This window comes from Microtus oregoni, unplaced genomic scaffold, assembly GCF_018167655.1.
Source record: "Microtus oregoni isolate MIOR12 unplaced genomic scaffold, Mior012 000035F_ref0000213, whole genome shotgun sequence".
Taxonomy (NCBI): domain Eukaryota; kingdom Metazoa; phylum Chordata; class Mammalia; order Rodentia; family Cricetidae; genus Microtus; species Microtus oregoni.
In genome coordinates this window covers 7,735,376-7,752,945 of record NW_024543094.1, presented here as the reverse complement: position 1 = coordinate 7,752,945, position 17,570 = coordinate 7,735,376, and the positions used below count along the sequence as shown (strand labels likewise).

The 17,570-nt window shown below is 43.8% G+C and overlaps 1 protein-coding gene across 2 annotated transcripts in view; it reads right to left on the bottom strand.

The window, feature by feature from the left end:
* Positions 1-268: 268 nt before the first annotated feature.
* The window catches only part of Chrm3 (cholinergic receptor muscarinic 3), a 455,176-nt gene continuing 437,874 nt past the window's right edge, over positions 269-17,570 (bottom strand). For both annotated transcript variants that reach the window (XM_041630816.1, XM_041630817.1), the window contains one exon: positions 269-3,795. In XM_041630816.1, the coding sequence (XP_041486750.1) occupies positions 2,013-3,776 (1,764 nt within the window). In that variant the 5' untranslated portion in view covers positions 3,777-3,795 and the 3' untranslated portion in view covers positions 269-2,012. The remainder of the gene's footprint in view (positions 3,796-17,570) is intronic.

The window sequence follows — 17,570 nt, the reverse complement described above, 5'->3', positions numbered from 1 at the left end:
GAATAAGTTTCTGTGTGTGATTTGTTTGGGAGCTAGGTGGTGGGCCCCCCAAAAAGCCACAAGAGCAAAAACAACAACAAGTGACAAGGCTTATGACCTGGAAGGAGTCAGGTGCTCTTGAATGTCAACCAGGTGATGTTTTTTTTCTTCCTAGCCACAGGGAAAAGCTTAGGATTCATGATTTAAGTGGACCTTAAAGAATCCCCATCAAAGGGCACAGCGGAGGGAGTCATATTTATCAACACTAAATAAACACATGGTGAAGTATGCATAAATATTCTTTATATAAACATGACACAACATTAAATAGTTCAGGTACAGACACACCACTGAGAACACATCCACTGATGTCAAAGTCGGCTGTAAACACCACCTCCCCCTGAATACAAAAGCTCTGGGCTCACAACACGGATGGATGCCCTGCACAAGGGAAGGGTTCTCCACAGCCCTCCCATCCCCCCACCCACTCCCCACACAGTCCCGGCAGAAGGAAAAGAAGGAAGGAACCCAACAATACAGCAGCCATGAGAACAAGAGCAGCAGACCCCTCCCCCGGAGAAAACACGGTGCACTTGGGGCAAGTCAAAGGAGAATGCAAAAATCAGTTGTCACAATGGGAAGAAGGAAATTTTGAAGCAATACTTTTTCGAGTGCAATTCTTTCTTCAGAGGACGTGTAGCGTCCTGACACAAACGATTCCTGGGTGAAGGTTATACAGTGACAACCAGAAGTCCTGGCTCCTGCTACATAACAGGAGGTAAGGCCTCCTTTCCTCCCGGAGGTGCCAAATAGCAGGAAGTGAAATGCAAAGCTTTCTGTCAGGCCCCTGGCACGGTATTTCCTTCGCTTTTCCGTGTAAATGTGGATATATTGCTGTATGTGACATTCAAAGGTGACTCTAGGATTGAGTTTCAAGCAGTTTAGATCCCAGATTTTGTTTTGAAACATTCAGATTTAGACGACGAAATTCAAACATGTACATAGTTCATCCTTTTGAGCTCAGAGGGGCCCTAGTTCAGCTCTGTTGACAGAGCTAATAGCCAAGGAGACAGTAAAGCACTCAGAGTCCAGTCAAGACGTGGTGCGGACTGACCCCCCCCTCGAGACTGTCCGTCTAGCACAGGTTTGCTGAGAAGGCCTGGCTTCTCTGTGCTGGGTATTATTCTTCAGGGTGGTTTGTGGAAAACAGCTCCAGTGTCAAAAACCCAAACCCAAACCCAAACCCAACCTCAAACTGGGCTTAATTCACTTTCAATATCATATTAGGATCCTAGAGAATTTCAGTTACCAAAGTACTGAAAGCATATACGGTAGGAACCTCTTCCCAGTTCGGTGTTCCCCATCACGTTATATACACTATGTGTGTGCGTGCCGAACTCACACATAGATAGGTATACATGTATTCATATGCGATTTTGTTTGAAACTTGAACTGCACAAAACGGTACTTTGCAAGAACCAAGAATCAAATCCACAAATAGAGTTTAACAACACACCAAGAGGGGACAGAAGCTGAAGGGACAATCAATTGGGACAGCTCTGCAATGTACAAAATAACTCGGAACCACAGATTTCCAAGCCTGCCGTGCTTCACATGGGGTCTGGAGGGACACCTTGGGACCCTTGGGACGAGCACATGGCAACTCGTGCAGGGAGGCTCACCTGTGATTTCAGAGCTAGTGGGAATGAAAAGACCTAGGCAAACCAATTTCAGAGGATACTTGCTTCAAGACAATATATATTTTTTTCTCTGTAAGAAAAAAACACTTAAAAGTCTACTTCAGAATATATTTCTTTATATTCAGCAATATGTTTTTCTCTCTTTCCTGCTGAATTGGCATTTGGCCAAAATCAGTTTATTCAGTGGATCAGTAAACAGGCAGCTTCTTTCCTGTGTGGTTGATAAAAATCGCTTTATCACCATCAGGAACGGCCTCCCACTTGCGCCAGACTCCTGCTAGGCTTTGTGGGCTGATGTGCGTGTGTGGTCATTGCTACTGACAAACCCTCTTCCTACAAGGCCTGCTCGGGCACTCGCTTGTGAAAAATGACTGACTGTCTTTGCTGGTACTGCTGTTTGCGTCTCTTCCGTTTGTCACACTGGCATAAGAGAAGCATCTTGAAGGTGGTTCTGAATGTTTTGTTGCACAGGGCATAGCACACGGGGTTCACGGTGCTGTTGATATAGCACAGCCAGTAGCCCAGATTCCAATAGGTTTTGGGTATGCAGCTGTCACAGAAGGTATTCACCAGGACCATGATGTTGTAGGGGGTCCACGTGATGATGAAGGCCAGCAAGATGGCGCTGAGGGTCTGGGCTGCCTTCTTCTCCTTGATGAGTGACATCCTTTTCCGCTTGGTGATCTGACTTCTGGTCTTCAGAGCAAACCTCTTAGCCAGCGTGGCTTCCTTGAAGGACAGAGGGAGAGCGGCCGTGGTCTTGTCCACTGAGGAGTTGGTGCTGGAGGTCTTGGCTGTGTCCATGGCGGACTCTAACTGGATGGGAAGCTTGGAGAAGTCCTTCTGACAACTGTCACCGTCATCCATGCTTTTCTGGGTCTGCAGCTTATTGGCATTTCGTTCCACATCAACAGTTCCCAGGTCCTCGTCCGGCACTTGCAGGTTGTCTGAGGAGGGTAGCTTGGTAGCGTTGAGGATGGTGTTGTGACCTGGCAGCTTGAGCACAATAGAATAGATGGCTCTGGTCTCCGAGCCAATGTCCTCTTCATCCGAGGAGGCGGAGTTTTCCAGAGAGGCAGCAGCGTCATTGTTATTCCAGCTGTCACTACTACTATGGTCTTGGTCCATCTGCTCAACACTGGGCTTCCAGCTCTTGGTTGTGAACCAGAAGTGACAGCGGCCATACTTTCTCCTGGAGGAGCGCTTCATGCTCTGCTGCAGTTCATAGCTGCTGCAGCTTCGAGAACTGCCTGTGGGGTGGACAAAGTTTTCTGCCTCAGCTTCTGTGCCAGAGGCCTGTAGCCCAGCCAGCTCTTTGGTACGTTTTTCAGTTTCCTTATAGATCCTCCAATATAAAATAGTCATGATGGTGACGGGCATATAAAAGGCAGCAATCGCCGTGCCGAAAGTGATGGTGGGCTCGCTCAGGAACTGAATGAAACATTCTCCTGGGGGCACAGTTCTCTTCCCTACAAAGTATTGCCAGAACAAGATGGCAGGAGCCCACAGGACAAAGGAGATGACCCAAGCTAGCCCAATCATCACACCAGCCCGTTTTGTTGTTCGTTTGGCTCGGTAGGTGAGTGGCCTTGTTATGGAAAAGTACCTGTCAAAACTGATGACCAGCAGATTCATGACAGAAGCATTGCTGGCCACATAGTCAATAGAAAGCCAGAGGTCACAGGCTAAGTTCCCCAGTGCCCAGCGGTTCATAATGATGTAGGTGGTGAACAGGTTCATGGAAATGACCCCGATGATGAGGTCTGCACAGGCCAGGCTTAGGAGGAAGTAGTTGTTGACTGTCTTCAGCTGTTTGTTGACCTTAAATGCCACAATGACAAGGATGTTGCCAATGATGGTCACTAATGCCAGGAAGCCTGTTAAGAACGCAATGAAGACCACTTGCCAGACGGTGTGACCCCCCAGAGGGTCGTTGGAGGTGTCGTTGGAGAAGTTCCCAGCTGCTTGCGAAATGTTGTAGCTGCCCAAGTGAGTGACTGTCCCCAAGGGCAGCCCCGCCTCTGAGGAACTGTGCGCCCAGGAAGAGCTGATGTTGGGAAACAAAGGCGAGGTTGTGCTGTTACTGTGCAAGGCCATTGTGACTCTCTGACATAGTCTGGGGAAGAAAGAGAAAAGACAAAGTTAGGAAAGTTCTGTTTGGTAATTTTTTTGGGGGGGGGGCAGCTTACATATTTTTTCATATATATGTTCTTATAAAGATTAAATGTGATCTTTGACCATTACATACAATTCATACTAAATACTATCAACCCCAGTTTCTCTTAATTCTCTCCCCCTTCTGTCTACCTGCCCCTTCTTTTCCACAAATCTTTCTTACATTCCTATCTACATTTTTGTTTTGAGGGAGGGTTTCAGTCTGTAACCTAAGCAGGTCTGGAACTCACTCCTTAGCCTTCAAACTTGTGGCCTTTCTGTCTCAGGCTTGCAGAGCTGGAATGAGGTGGGTACCACACTTGGTTTTGTATGGCCCACATTTAAGACGTGTGTTACAAGACCCAAGCTTCAAAGCAGCTGCATATAATTGAGTTAATTCTTTAATGTGAAGGGCAGGAGTCAAGGGCATGCTGGGACTGATCTGTTCAAGGCAGAATAATTAGCAAAGGGACTGACCTGTGTGCTTTCCCTCACATGTGTACATACATTTCATGGAACACTGACATCAAACAAAACTCTGATTTATTTACTTCTCTCATTTTCACAAGAGCAAATGCTTATAGGGCAATTATTTGACCATAAAGTTACCTTCTTCCTGCTTGATAAATGGATGTGAATGATCTGCATTTTATCTACCAGATAAAATGATGAACATTTAGACATCTCAGACTTCAGACATAAGCAACTTGAAGGTGATACCAGCTATTCAAGCCTTGCTGGAATGATCCAAGCCAACCCAAAGCAGGACGGAAAATTGTGTTCATCATTTCACATAATACTGTCTCTTTATTTTCATTCTTATTTATTTAGAAACAGGGTCTCATGTAGCTCAAACTGGTCTTAAACAGATTATGTCACCAAGAACGACTTTGAATCTTATCCTTGCGTCTCTAACTCTGGAGTGTAAGTATTAAAGGCATGCTTCACCACAGTAGAATAATTGGGCCTGGGGAGCCTAGCAGGGTTTTCTGCATGGTAGGAGGGCACTCTCCTAACGGAGCTACATCCTTAACTCATGACATTGTGTCTTTAAACATTATTGAAAAATGTAATATACTGTTTTTTTTTTTAAAATAACATTTGATAGCATGCTCATTTCTTATATACTTTCTGCAGAGCCTTAATCTTCCCAGGCTCTCGTCTTCTGCAAAAGTTCTTGGAGCTAGGGGCTACGTTTCCTTCTTTTCTTCTGGGTCTGCATGGTAGCCCTGTTTACAGTCCACCTTGCACCAACCGAGCCCCATTCTGCATCATACATTGACATCCACAACAACTTTTAGGGCCCCTTTCCACTGCGGCATGGTCCAGGGCTCTGCACTCATGGGAACTGATCATGTTCTGGTGTCTTGTTTTCTTGTTTTATGACAGCCATGTTGATTTCATTACAAATAAACATAACACCCCAAACTCCCAAGGCTTCTTGTCTGTTATCTTTTATTTTTCTTACTAAGGGTGGCACAGCAGAAGACTGTGACTTGTCATTCTTTCAGCTCTTCTCTTGTGTCTAGCTTGATACTCTTACCAGCATGTTTTGAGATAGGCGTTTGCCACCTGGCCTAGAGTCCTTGACCAAAGTAATGGACTTTACACACATACAAATAGAGATCATCGGTTTGGTGAATTCACATGGATGCTGGAAAGAGAGAAAGTCTGTCTTTAGGGGTGCCGGGTTCTGTTCACCACCTTTGTATCCATATGCAAAATCCGAGATGTACGTGAAGGCAGAAGAAAGATAGGAGGCAGGAGCATGATGGGATGGCGTCCTAAGAAAGAGACAGTCTGAGGACAGTCCTTTCAAAACTAGACATAGCTATTCCTAAATCAACAGGACTCCCTTGACCTTGGTTATATAACCAAAATGTTCCCTTTGTTTCTTGGGAGATTGAAGGAAGGCTTTGATTACCACAACGAACGATTCTTGATTAATCTGTGTGATTAAAGTATCAAATGGATATTCTAGATTAGTCTCTATATCTAATATATAAATTGAGGATTATAGCTAATAAAGTTGTATTAGAATTTTCTTGTTAAAGCAAGTGGGCTTGAGTTGCTCTTACCACACATGCAATAATCAGCAGTAACAGATATGTAAATCTGTGTCACTATGGAAACCAATTGCTCTCTTAATATGTTGTGAATATCAACTATACAGGAAGAAATTCTTTCAAAAATTTTTGTTATGCTTGTTTATTTACTTAGCTTTTTGTATGTGTGTACATGTATTGTGGGTACATATGCCATGGTGCATGTATGGAGTTCAGAGGACAACTTGGGGCAACTGGTTTTCTCCTCTTACTGTGTGGATTCTGGGAATCTAACTCAGGTCACCAGGCTAGGCAGCAAGAGCCTTGACACGCTGGCCCATCTCACTGACTTAGGTCATCAATATAGGCAGCAAGTGCCTTGACATGCTGGCCCTTCTGACTGGCTCTTGAAATTTGTTTTTTAAAAAAAATAAAAAGTGATTGGAAGTAAAAAAAATTAATGTGGTCATAGTCAGCATTAGTACATCTCAGTTCTTTCTGAAAGCCACTGTGATTGGTCTGCAGAATCCAGGAAGTCCCAGACTTGTGATCCATCCCATAACTGAGAGTGAAGACATGCATAAGATCTTTTGAAAAATCAGAATCATGAAGACAATAAGAAACCCCTTCCTGTGGACGTCACATCTTACTATATAAATGTAAAAACAACTGGATTTGTTCAGTTGACCAATTAGGTACCAGAGAATGTAAGAAATTTAGAGATAAAGCTCAGTTAGTTATTTTCTTTTCTTCCACTAGTCCACAAAGTACCACAGTCCTCTGATCTGTTCTGGAAAAGTGAGACAAAACTCTCAATTTAAAAAAACAATTTAATTAGAAACTCTAAGTGACCTCCTGCTCCCCAGAAGTCTAAATTAATTATATTTCTTTAAAGTTTTGTTTTATTAGACTTGCTTACACGTATGTGTTTTGCCTGCTGTATGTGTACCACCTGTGTGCTTGGCCCCCATGCTGGTCAGAAGAGGGTATTGAATCCCTGTAACTGGAATTACAGATGGTTGGGAGCCAACACACAGACACTGGGGACCAAACCTAGGTCTGTGCAAGAGCAGCAAGTGCTCTTAACCCCCAAGCCATCTCTCCAGCCCCTGAATTCTACTTCTAAATTAATCCTTCTTTTTCTTCTCATGGCCCTGGAGGAACCTTAGCAGTCGGCAACCATGTTTTTGAAGGACCAGCTTCCTGGCATCTTTTCTTTTTAGAATACATCATTCGCAGTGCTTGTTTTGGGTCTCTGCTTTGGACCAGAGCGGTCTGTTTTCTGTCAGAGTTCATTACAGCACTCCACAGCTATGTCTTCATGAATGGACAGAAAGATCGCATCAGGCCACTAGGTGGCAAAGTTGGCTCGAAGAACAACCTCAGTGCCAGGAGCCGCCTAAGCAGCAGGCCGTCCCTGAGCCGGCTTAGTTCAATCATGCAGCGGAGGAGGGCATCAAACAGGGTGGACAGAGCTTTGCAATCAAACATGTCTTTAAAGGGAATCAAACTTGTGAACTTAGCCCTCGTCTTCATTTCAAGCTGTGAGGAGAGACAATGCCTAATATGGTACAGCAGTTCTTATTGTGAACAAAACATTTCCGCACGCCAAAAGTGGGCTAAAATTCCACTTAAAAAGGAGAAAGCTTGTTTTTAAAAAGGATGATGTATCAGCCTGCCTCCCTGGTTGCTGCCTTTCATTAGCTTTTATTCGATGTGACAACAAAAATGTGACATGCTTGGAAAATAAAACCTCACATCAGGACTGCTGAGGCCTGGCATTGGCTCACGAAATAACATAGTTTAACCTTAAAAACAAACATCCGAGTTGGATGATTGTGGATCTCCGCGAGCACCTTTCAAGCCTAAAACATTTATTTTAAAAACTAGTCTTTAGAGAAATGGAATGAAGTAGAAATCAAACATGAGTGAGACCCCTTTACCCAGAGAGGGTTAGCGCACTGACCCCGACCGATGTTCTTGAAGGAGAGAAAGCCTTGACAGTCTGACTTGCTGTCTTTCTACATTCTGAAGGTCGTTCAATGTCATTTGCTCTGGCTGCTATGCTTTTGTGATGGAAGAGAAGAAGTCACACTTTGGGAAAACACCCCTTGATCTTACACAACCTTAAAAATATGTTTGCTTAAAGATCTCCTAGGGGCTGGGAGTTGGCTCAGTGGGCAAAGCACTGGCCACACGAGCCCAAGGACCTGAGTTTGGATAGCCCAGAATCCAAGGATAAAAGTGAGTGCCACAGAGCATGCCTGTAATTCCAGCTCTCCTACGGTGAGATGGGAGGCAGACAGGAGGATCACTGGAAGCTTGTTGGCCAGCTAGCTTATTATACAGTCACAGAGCAACAAGGGACTGTCTTATGCAAGGCAGGTGGAGACTGAAACCTGAGGTTGTCCTTTGACCTCCACATGTGCCCTGTGGCATGTGTGTGCCTGCACTCACACACATGAACATGTACGCATACACATATACAACCGCATAAATAAAATATATGTGCATACATAAAAATAGTAGGACACCCCCCTCCATACACAGTTTGGACCGAAGATTTAGGATATATGTCAATACACATACTACAAAGTCACCCAGCAAAGCCCATGCAATTGGCACACTATTTATGCTATTGCTACTAAGAAGTTTTACTTCTTATGTTTCTTTAAAGGTCCATACTTATCAGACTATCTGTCTTCATGGCCACAGGTGCCCCGCATGTCTGATTTCCACCAGTACTTCCATATGTTTACATACCCCAACTGATACATGTTTGTACACACACTGCAAGTCTGGAAAAAAAAAAACCCAAAAAAGTAGAAGCAGTGTGTGAGGTGGACAGACGAAGTCCTGCCACAGCACGTGAGAATCAGGAGATGTCCCGAACACAAACACCTGGCAGGTCAGAGAGCCCCTTATCTTGTTTCCACATTACAGAAGAATGCAGACTATACTATCTGAGGATCAGATGGAAATGCTATAAAACACCAAACACAGCCAGCCTGATCCACAGTAGTTTCTTAGAAATGATAAGATTAATTGAACGCTCCTCCCTGACTGGTTATGGAATGGTCTTTTGTAAGATTTACAAAAGCTCACTTTTCATTGAGTCTAAAGAGACGGTTCTTACTTTCAGGAGGCGCTTGCTTCCCCTGGGGGAACGTTTGGCAATGTCTGGAGCTGTTACTCCTGTAACGACTTGAAGAGAATGTGTTCCTGGCATCTAGCGGGTAAATGGCAGGGATGCTGCAGACACAGGACAAAGAACTGTCTGGTTTCAAGCGTCAATAAAACTGAGATGGACAAATCTTGGCACTAACAGAGATGAAAGAGGCTCAGAAAAAACAATGTTATAATATTCTGTTTTGCCAGGAAAAATCTGGAAAATATTCTGGTACTCCTTAATGTGGCAAACTTCAATTCTCTTCAAGAATCAGCTCTGGGGGTGGCGGTCGAGCAGCTTGGTAACACGTTTGCCTTGCAAATCCAAAACAGCCATGGATTCCCCAGGAGCACGTAAGAAAAGGTTGGTGTGGTCACACACACTCGTCACCTTAGCTCTGGGGTTGGTGGATTCCTTGGGCTTCTTGGAAGCCAGGCTTTCCTTACCTCAGTGAGCTCTTGGCTAGTGAGAGACTACGTGTCAAAAAGAAAGTGGGGTTGGTGATACGGCCCAGCAAGCAAAGGCACTTGCCATGTAATCCCAGAGACCTGAGTTTGATTCCTGAAAACCATGTAAAAAAGTCAGATATAGTGGCTCAAATCTGTGATCCTGGCTCCAGCCAGGGGAGAACTGTGCTGGACAAGTCATGAGAATCAAGCTATCATATGCAGGCCAAGAGCAGAAATAACAAAAGAGATCCTGCCTTAAAAACAAGGTAGAGGGACTGGAGAGATGGGTCAGGAGTTAAGAATGCTCACTACTCTTTTGGGGGACCTGGGTTCAATGTCAAATACCAACACGGTGGCTCATAACTGTCCGAAATTCCAGTTCCATGGGATCCAATGACTCTTCTGGACACTAGAGGTACCAGGCACATACAACCTGGAACCCACTTATACACATAAAATAATAAAATTGAAAAAAAAAACAAAGTAGAAGTAAAGAACCTTTGAGAAGCTTTTCTTGGTCTCCACCAGTACATTGCTGCACTTTTGCACACACACACACACACACACACACACACACACACACACACACGAAAACAAAACAAAATGTAAGGTGGATAGCACCTGTAGGACCGTAGCTGAGGTTGTGCACACACATACAGAACCCGGGACAGCACACAGCACACAGGCAGGCTGGCTCCTCTGTCTAGGCCTGACCTCTGCTCTAGCAAGCACAGTTTCAAACAATACGTGTTTATAAAGCAGAAAGCAGGAACCCAGTCCTGCTGCCCTTGCCTCTCATTCTCAGCCCCCTGAGGTAACCACTGGCAACAGTTTACTTAATGAGTAAATATTTGTTAGGGGAATGGAGTGTCCTTCCAAAATGTGGTCTTCTGCAGAATTATACATGCATATTTTAAGCACTTATTTCATGCCAGGCCCTGCTGTACACACATGTATTAAGCCATCCAGCCCTTGCTTCCATGCTGTGAACTGAGTTAGTTACTGAATTGTCACTTGAGAAGATGGAGGTATTGAGAAATCTAGTGATGGCCTGGTCACTCAGCTCCTAAGAGTTGATTCAAGAGCTGGGGAGATAGCTCAGTTGGTCATATGCTTTCTGTGCAAGCATGAAAAGCTGAGCTCCATGCCCAGAATCTGTATAAAATCTGGGCTTGGTGGTGTGTGCTTTAATCCCAGTGCCGGGGAAGTGGAGACAGGTGGCTTCCAAGGGCTCCCTGGCCAGTCAGTCTAGACTGTCTGGCAAGTTCCTTACCAGTGAGAGACCCTGCCTCAAGAAACAAGGTAGAGTATTGAGGAACAATACTTGAAGTTGTCCTCTGGTATGTGTATTTGTGTGTGTGTGCGCGTGCAGGTGTGCGTGTGCATATGCACACATGCTTGAACGGACAGGTATAGCTGTACACATAGGTACACATATATATGTACATTCAACAATTCTTTGGAAATCAGTTTTAGAATGCCTATGGTTAACATGAAGTAGATGTCAGTAAGTAAATTTTCAGAGGATCAACATTAGAGACATACGGTTTTATTAAGATGACTCATTTTCTTAGAGAGGCCAATAAGACACAATAAAAATTGGGCTGACCCCAACAAGGTGAGGGCAGCCTTCTCTTAAAATCAAAGTGAAATCATTCTGAGCAAGAAGAAATGGAGAAGAGGAGACATGAGGAGGTAAAGCCTCACTTGTAATAGGCAAAGGTGGAGCAAATAATTTCATAGACAGCCATGAGATTAAAAATTATTGTGGGAAGAATAAGATACCATGAGAATTAAAACAAGATAGTATAATTTGAACAAGATGGAGGACGAGTCCTGGCACACACATGTTTATTTACACACACGCATGTACCTAGGTCTTAGGAGGTGAGGACTGTAACTTGTGCTTGAAGTACAAAAAAACAGATGCACCCAGTGGTTAAAAGACTCCTCCTAAGGGCTCACTGCAAATGCAGAACCCGGGACAGCACACAGCACACAGGCAGGCTGGCTCCTCTGTCTAGGCCTGACCTCTGCTCTAGCAAGCACAGTTTCAAACAATACGTGTTTATAAAGCAGAAAGCAGGAACCCAGTCCTGCTGCCCTTGCCTCTCATTCTCAGCCCCCTGAGGTAACCACTGGCAACAGTTTACTTAATGAGTAAATATTTGTTAGGGGAATGGAGTGTCCTTCCAAAATGTGGTCTTCTGCAGAATTATACATGCATATTTTAAGCACTTATTTCATGCCAGGCCCTGCTGTACACACATGTATTAAGCCATCCAGCCCTTGCTTCCATGCTGTGAACTGAGTTAGTTACTGAATTGTCACTTGAGAAGATGGAGGTATTGAGAAATCTAGTGATGGCCTGGTCACTCAGCTCCTAAGAGTTGATTCAAGAGCTGGGGAGATAGCTCAGTTGGTCATATGCTTTCTGTGCAAGCATGAAAAGCTGAGCTCCATGCCCAGAATCTGTATAAAATCTGGGCTTGGTGGTGTGTGCTTTAATCCCAGTGCCGGGGAAGTGGAGACAGGTGGCTTCCAGGGACTCTCTGGGCAATCAGTCTAGACTGTCTGGCAAGTTCCTTGCCAGTGAGAGACCCTGCCTCAAAAAACAAGGTAGAGAGTTCCTAAGGAACGCGATTTGAGGTGTGAGCGTGTGCTCGCTAACTTTCTCTTTCTCTCACTTAACAGCATGTTACAGACATTGTTCTTATTCGGTGCCAATAAAGCCTTAGTGTCACACGTGTTTGCAAAGGCACAAGGGACCATCCAGGATCCAGCAGCTGGCACACCATGTCCTTGGCTCAAGTGGAATTTCCAGGGCAGTAGAGAGCATGAGATACTGTGTTTGCTAAAAACTCCTCTAAATGAAATGTTGCAGACCTCAGCATCAGTGAGGCCAACACAAATCTCAAAAATCCTTCCAAAAATAAAATAGCTGGTTTCCAGAACAATCTCTCCTCACTAGCTCCTTATGTGTTAGTGGGGAATGGAAGCCTCGTGTATCAGGTTCTTGTGTTAAGTGAACCAGACACCAATCGTCTGCTCTACATTCCAAAACTGAGCAGCAGATCCAAGAGATGAATGGATATGAAAGGATTCAGATGAAGCAGATGATGGACCAGGAGCTTACAGCCATATTCATTAACCACCGAGGGCATGTGAAGACTGTGATTAAAGTGTCAAGTGTAAATTATGTTTCTTAAGTTTGATATGTAAGCATTGAAGTTGGGGGTTTTTACCAGTGAACACACTATCTGTGGACATGAGAATAGAGAAATTTGTGAGAACCAAAATAAAATAATAATAAAATGTATATTTTGGCAGCGCCAGTGCCATTAAATCTTAGAAAACAATGACCTCTTGTTTTGAGTTTCCTGTATCAACTGGAAACCAGAGCTCATGCGAGTGTGAATTCTGGCCCTCTGGGACCCAGCACAAAGCAGCAAGGAAGAAAGTTGAGCCAGCCAAACAAACAAACAAAAAACCAAAACACAGGAGGGATAAGACTGAAGAAAATTAAATACCAAAAGTGTGAAATCAATACAAATAGGTTTACTCAGGCCGAAAAAGAAGAAATTCTAACATGAGGAAACAGAAAGTCATAACTGCCCGTTGAATGCCGAGGTTTGGTGCCGAGAATTAGCCTCAGAAGTCTCCATCACATTGCACATGTTCCTACTGACTGACACACGACTCGCTCCCTGGGCTGCGCACAAGCTTTCTGCCATGATGAATGTGTTCGTATAATACACTCCCTTCCCCTCTGAGTTCCGTCAGTGCCAGGCACACAGCATGTGGCTCTACATGTCACAAGAGGGTCAGGGGGAGGGGGGAACTTCAGACCTAGTCACACAGGTGCAAGCTGGCAGAGTGCTTCTGCTCCCTGCTCGGGTAGCTTCACCTTCTGAGGCTCACCCTTCACTCTCCCAGGACCGTGCATGTAAAGCAGAGAATTCAGTGGCTTAGACGTCATGAAATCTCTGTCAAATGTTGTTATAGACTTTATCTTCATTACTATTATTCTTAAGTTACATCTTTTTTTAAAAAAAAAACAACTTATTTAAAAGTTTTTTTTTTAATTTTACATACCAACCGCAGTTCCCCCTCCCTCTTCTCCTCCTGCTCCCACTTTCCCCCCACCCAACCCCCCCCATCCACTCCTTGGAAAAGGTAAGGCCTCACATGGGGTGCCAACAAAGTTAGGCATATCAAGTTGAGGCAAGGCCAAGCCCCTTTAAGTTACATCTTATTTGTTTGATTTTTTTAATAATTAATATATATATTTTTTATTTTTGCATAGTTGATTATCATCATTTTGTAAAAGTTATTTCCAAAAATGTATTGTTTGCTATTGGGAGAAGACACCACAGCTATGCATATTTGGATACTATGTACAGTTCTTTAAAGTAATGTATAAATACCTTTCACAGAAATTTATATATGTAGAAAACAATGTCTTTAAAATAAAAAAAAGTTTAGAAAAACAATAACGTTTTGAAACCTAGTAGAATTTAGGATCTTTGTGGATTTAATATAATGTTAAGAGACTGGCTGACCTTTAGCATGGACGGAAGAGTACTGAAAATGATGATCTGGCTATATTTCACAAGCTCCAGCTTAAAGCTAAGTTTTTACTGATGGGTAGGCATAAAAGCTCTTTTCTGGTTAGGAGCTGCTTCATGGGCTATAACCAAGCAAAGTTCAATGTTTCTGGAACACAATTACCTTACAAACACACAAACCACACACACAGACACACACACACAACATACATATACAGTCAGGGACACAGAGACAGGGAAACACAAACAGCACATATACAGACAAAGAGATACAGACATACGCATACACACACCATACACTGAAATAATTTAAACATTCTTAAAGTTTCAAAACATAAAGGCTTATACTTAGTAATACTGAAGTATTGTAGTTATTATCTTTCGCTCAGACAACATAGCATCAGCCTTTAGACAAATGGTGTCTTCATGTTTTCTAGATGGTTTTTCTTTCTTGTTTCTAATCATTTATCATAGATACATTAGTATTTACTCACTGTGACCCAGAGAGTAAATTTAGCAGTAACACTAATTTTGTTTACTAATTTTTGAACTTATATGGACTCCTCAACTTTTTAATTATTCATTCAAAACATCACTTTTTGGTTTATTATCACACTGTTTGTTCTCTATTTGTTTTTTCGAGACAAGGGTTTCTGGTTGTCCTGGAACTAAGTCTGTCCTCGAACCAGGCTGGCCTAGAACTCACATAGATCAGTCTGCCTTGGCCCCCCAGCCCTGGGATTAAACACATGTGGTACCACACCCGGCACTGTTTACTATCTTAAGAGAAATAGCCAGGTGGTAGTGGTGCAGGCCTTTGATCCCAGAACTTGGGAGGTAGAGGCAGGTGGATCTTTTTAAGTTTAAGGCAAGTCTAGTCAAAAAGAGATAGTTTCAGGACAGGCACCAAAGTTATTCAGAGAAACTGTTTCAAAAAATTTACATGCATACATACATGCATACCCACACACATGTACGCATGTAAAATCCCCAAGTTTTGCATATGCCAATAGCTTTTATTAGAGTTCTTGTTATTAGTGCCTTGTATGATTAATGTCCAGGTTATCATATTTGATTTTTTTAAATGTTTTGTGTGTGTGTGTGTGTGCTCACTCACTGGCGTGCTTGCCCATGTATGTGCATATGGAGGCCAGGATGTCAGGTGCTTTTGTCCATCAGTCTCTACTTTTTTATTTTATTTTTAAAGACAGTGCCTTTCACTGAAATAGCTTGCTATTTCATCTAGACTGCCTAACCAGTAGCCTCCAGTGATCCCCCAGGCTCCTTCCAGCCGCAGGACAGTTTTAGGGTCACAGGAGTGTCCAGCCATACTTGGTTTTAACAAGAGCACTGGGGCTCTGAACTCAGGTCCCCATGCTGGTGCGGCCAATGCTCTTAGTCACTGATGCACCTTTCCAGCCCCTAGAGACGATGGACACAAAAAGACTCGAAGGGCCTAAGACATCTTTGGCTGGCTAAGTAGCAGTGGTTGGAGGTGGGCTGTGAATATCGGATTCTGGAACTTCACTAAAACTCTCTCCATGAATGGGTTAAGGAGGCCCACCCCCCACTCCAAACTCCTCTCCAGCCCTGTGGGCAGCTGGTGGCAGTTGAAGGGAGGGAAGGGAAGTTTTAGTCTTGTGGCCCATAGCAGATTGCCCATGCTCCAGAGGATGGCGCCCTATACCCATGTGTACATGGGCAGCCCTAATTGGCCTCAGTGGGTCATAAAGGAGCAGGGGGAAGAGAAGAGACAGGAATCTGGGAAGGGCATGTGGAGGGGTCTGTGAGAAGGATGGGAAGGGGTTGGAGGGGTTGCAGATGGCCAATATGATCTTAACACATTGCATTTGTGTATAAAATTACAGAATACTTATAAATAAACAAAACCCCAAACCTCTCTCCACGCCTTTTAAATCCCTTCAACCGACAGGACCCTGGGTCCTCTTGTAGTCATTAGCCACCTGATTGCTTTCACCTTTGTCTACTCCCAGCTCTAGCTCACTACTGATCCGGCTTTTCCTTCTGATGACAGAACCAGCAATGGTGTTGTGAGAGAATTCAGAGTTAATGGCCCTCCCCTAATTCCTTTAGTTCTTCTTTTAAAGATTATAATCATAAACACAAATGAATTGCACAGACGAGCCTTGCACTATTTTCGTGCAAACATGTACTGTGCACCGAGCATGTCTATTCCTACTTCTGTTGGTGTTTGAGTTTAAACTCCTGGCAGCAAGCATTACCTGTGGTTGCAACCCTGCCCCCATCTCTATGCTCCTGGCTCTTGGGCCAGTCTGCAGTTTAAAACTGCTTATGCTCCTGTTGGGGGCATGAGTATAAGCTCAGCTCATCCCAACTAGGAGTGGTCACTCAAGACCAGCTGGATAAAACATGAACCCTTCGAAACCCTGAATGAATGAGTGGGCCAGGTTAGAGCCAGCAGTTCACTATGGCTATGACAAAGGGTGCTGTTCTGCACCACCGGCCAAGCCTGGCTAAATCAGTGTGCACAGGCCATTGGTTGCACTCAAGACTGAATGGAAAAGAATTCTCTGACCTGACTTTATAAGGAAGCAGTGTTAAGATGGTGGCTCCTCCTCCCCTGGTCCTGAAAGATCAGCAAACCTGCATGTGGGAAACCATTGAGATTTGGGAAAGTGAAGTAGTACATCCCCGGGCTTTTTGGTGACGATATTGATACATGCATCAGAATTAATGGCAGGATATGGATGTCTGCTATATCCTGTCTTTTTCTCCCTGTAATTCCCATTGACAAAGGAGTACTGGCCTCACGGTGTGCCTCCATTGACCATCTAGAACCTCATTTCAAGTGTTCCTTTCAACCATAAAAAGTCTCCCTTATTTTCTTCTCTCTCCTATTTCTCCTGAACTCTTTTTTTTTTTTTTTTGGTTTTTCAAGACAGGGTTTCTCTGTGGCTTTGGAGCCTGTCCTGGAACTAGCTCTGTAGACCAGGCTGGTCTCGAACTCACAGAGATCCTCCTGCCTCTGCTCCCGAGTGCTGGGATTAAAGGCGTGCACCACCATCGCCCAGCTTCTCCTGAACTCTTGATCATGTATCACAGGCCAGCCTCAAACTTACCATGTAGCCAAGAATAGTTTTGAACTCCTGATCTCTCTGCCTCCATCTCCTAAATATTCAGATTACAGGCGTTCTCCACCATGCCCAGCTAAAACACAGATTTTTCAATAAAAGGCTTTTAAGTAAAATTTGTATTTCAAAATATTCCCACCAGGGGTAGATACAGACTTTGTGGAGAATGACGCTTATGTAATTTTGCTGTCTGCTCTGTTAAGAAAATGCGCATAAAAATCATGAATATGAAATGTCATCACTCTCTTCTCTCTCAGGAGCCCTTGTGAGGGGACATGAAGTTTTAGCTTTATTACCTGAACAGTGCATTTTCTCTCAAGTTCCGATACAAATCTAGATGATCTAGTTATTGTTAAGAGATGGAAAGTTTGGAAAAAGTTGTGTGTATAACAA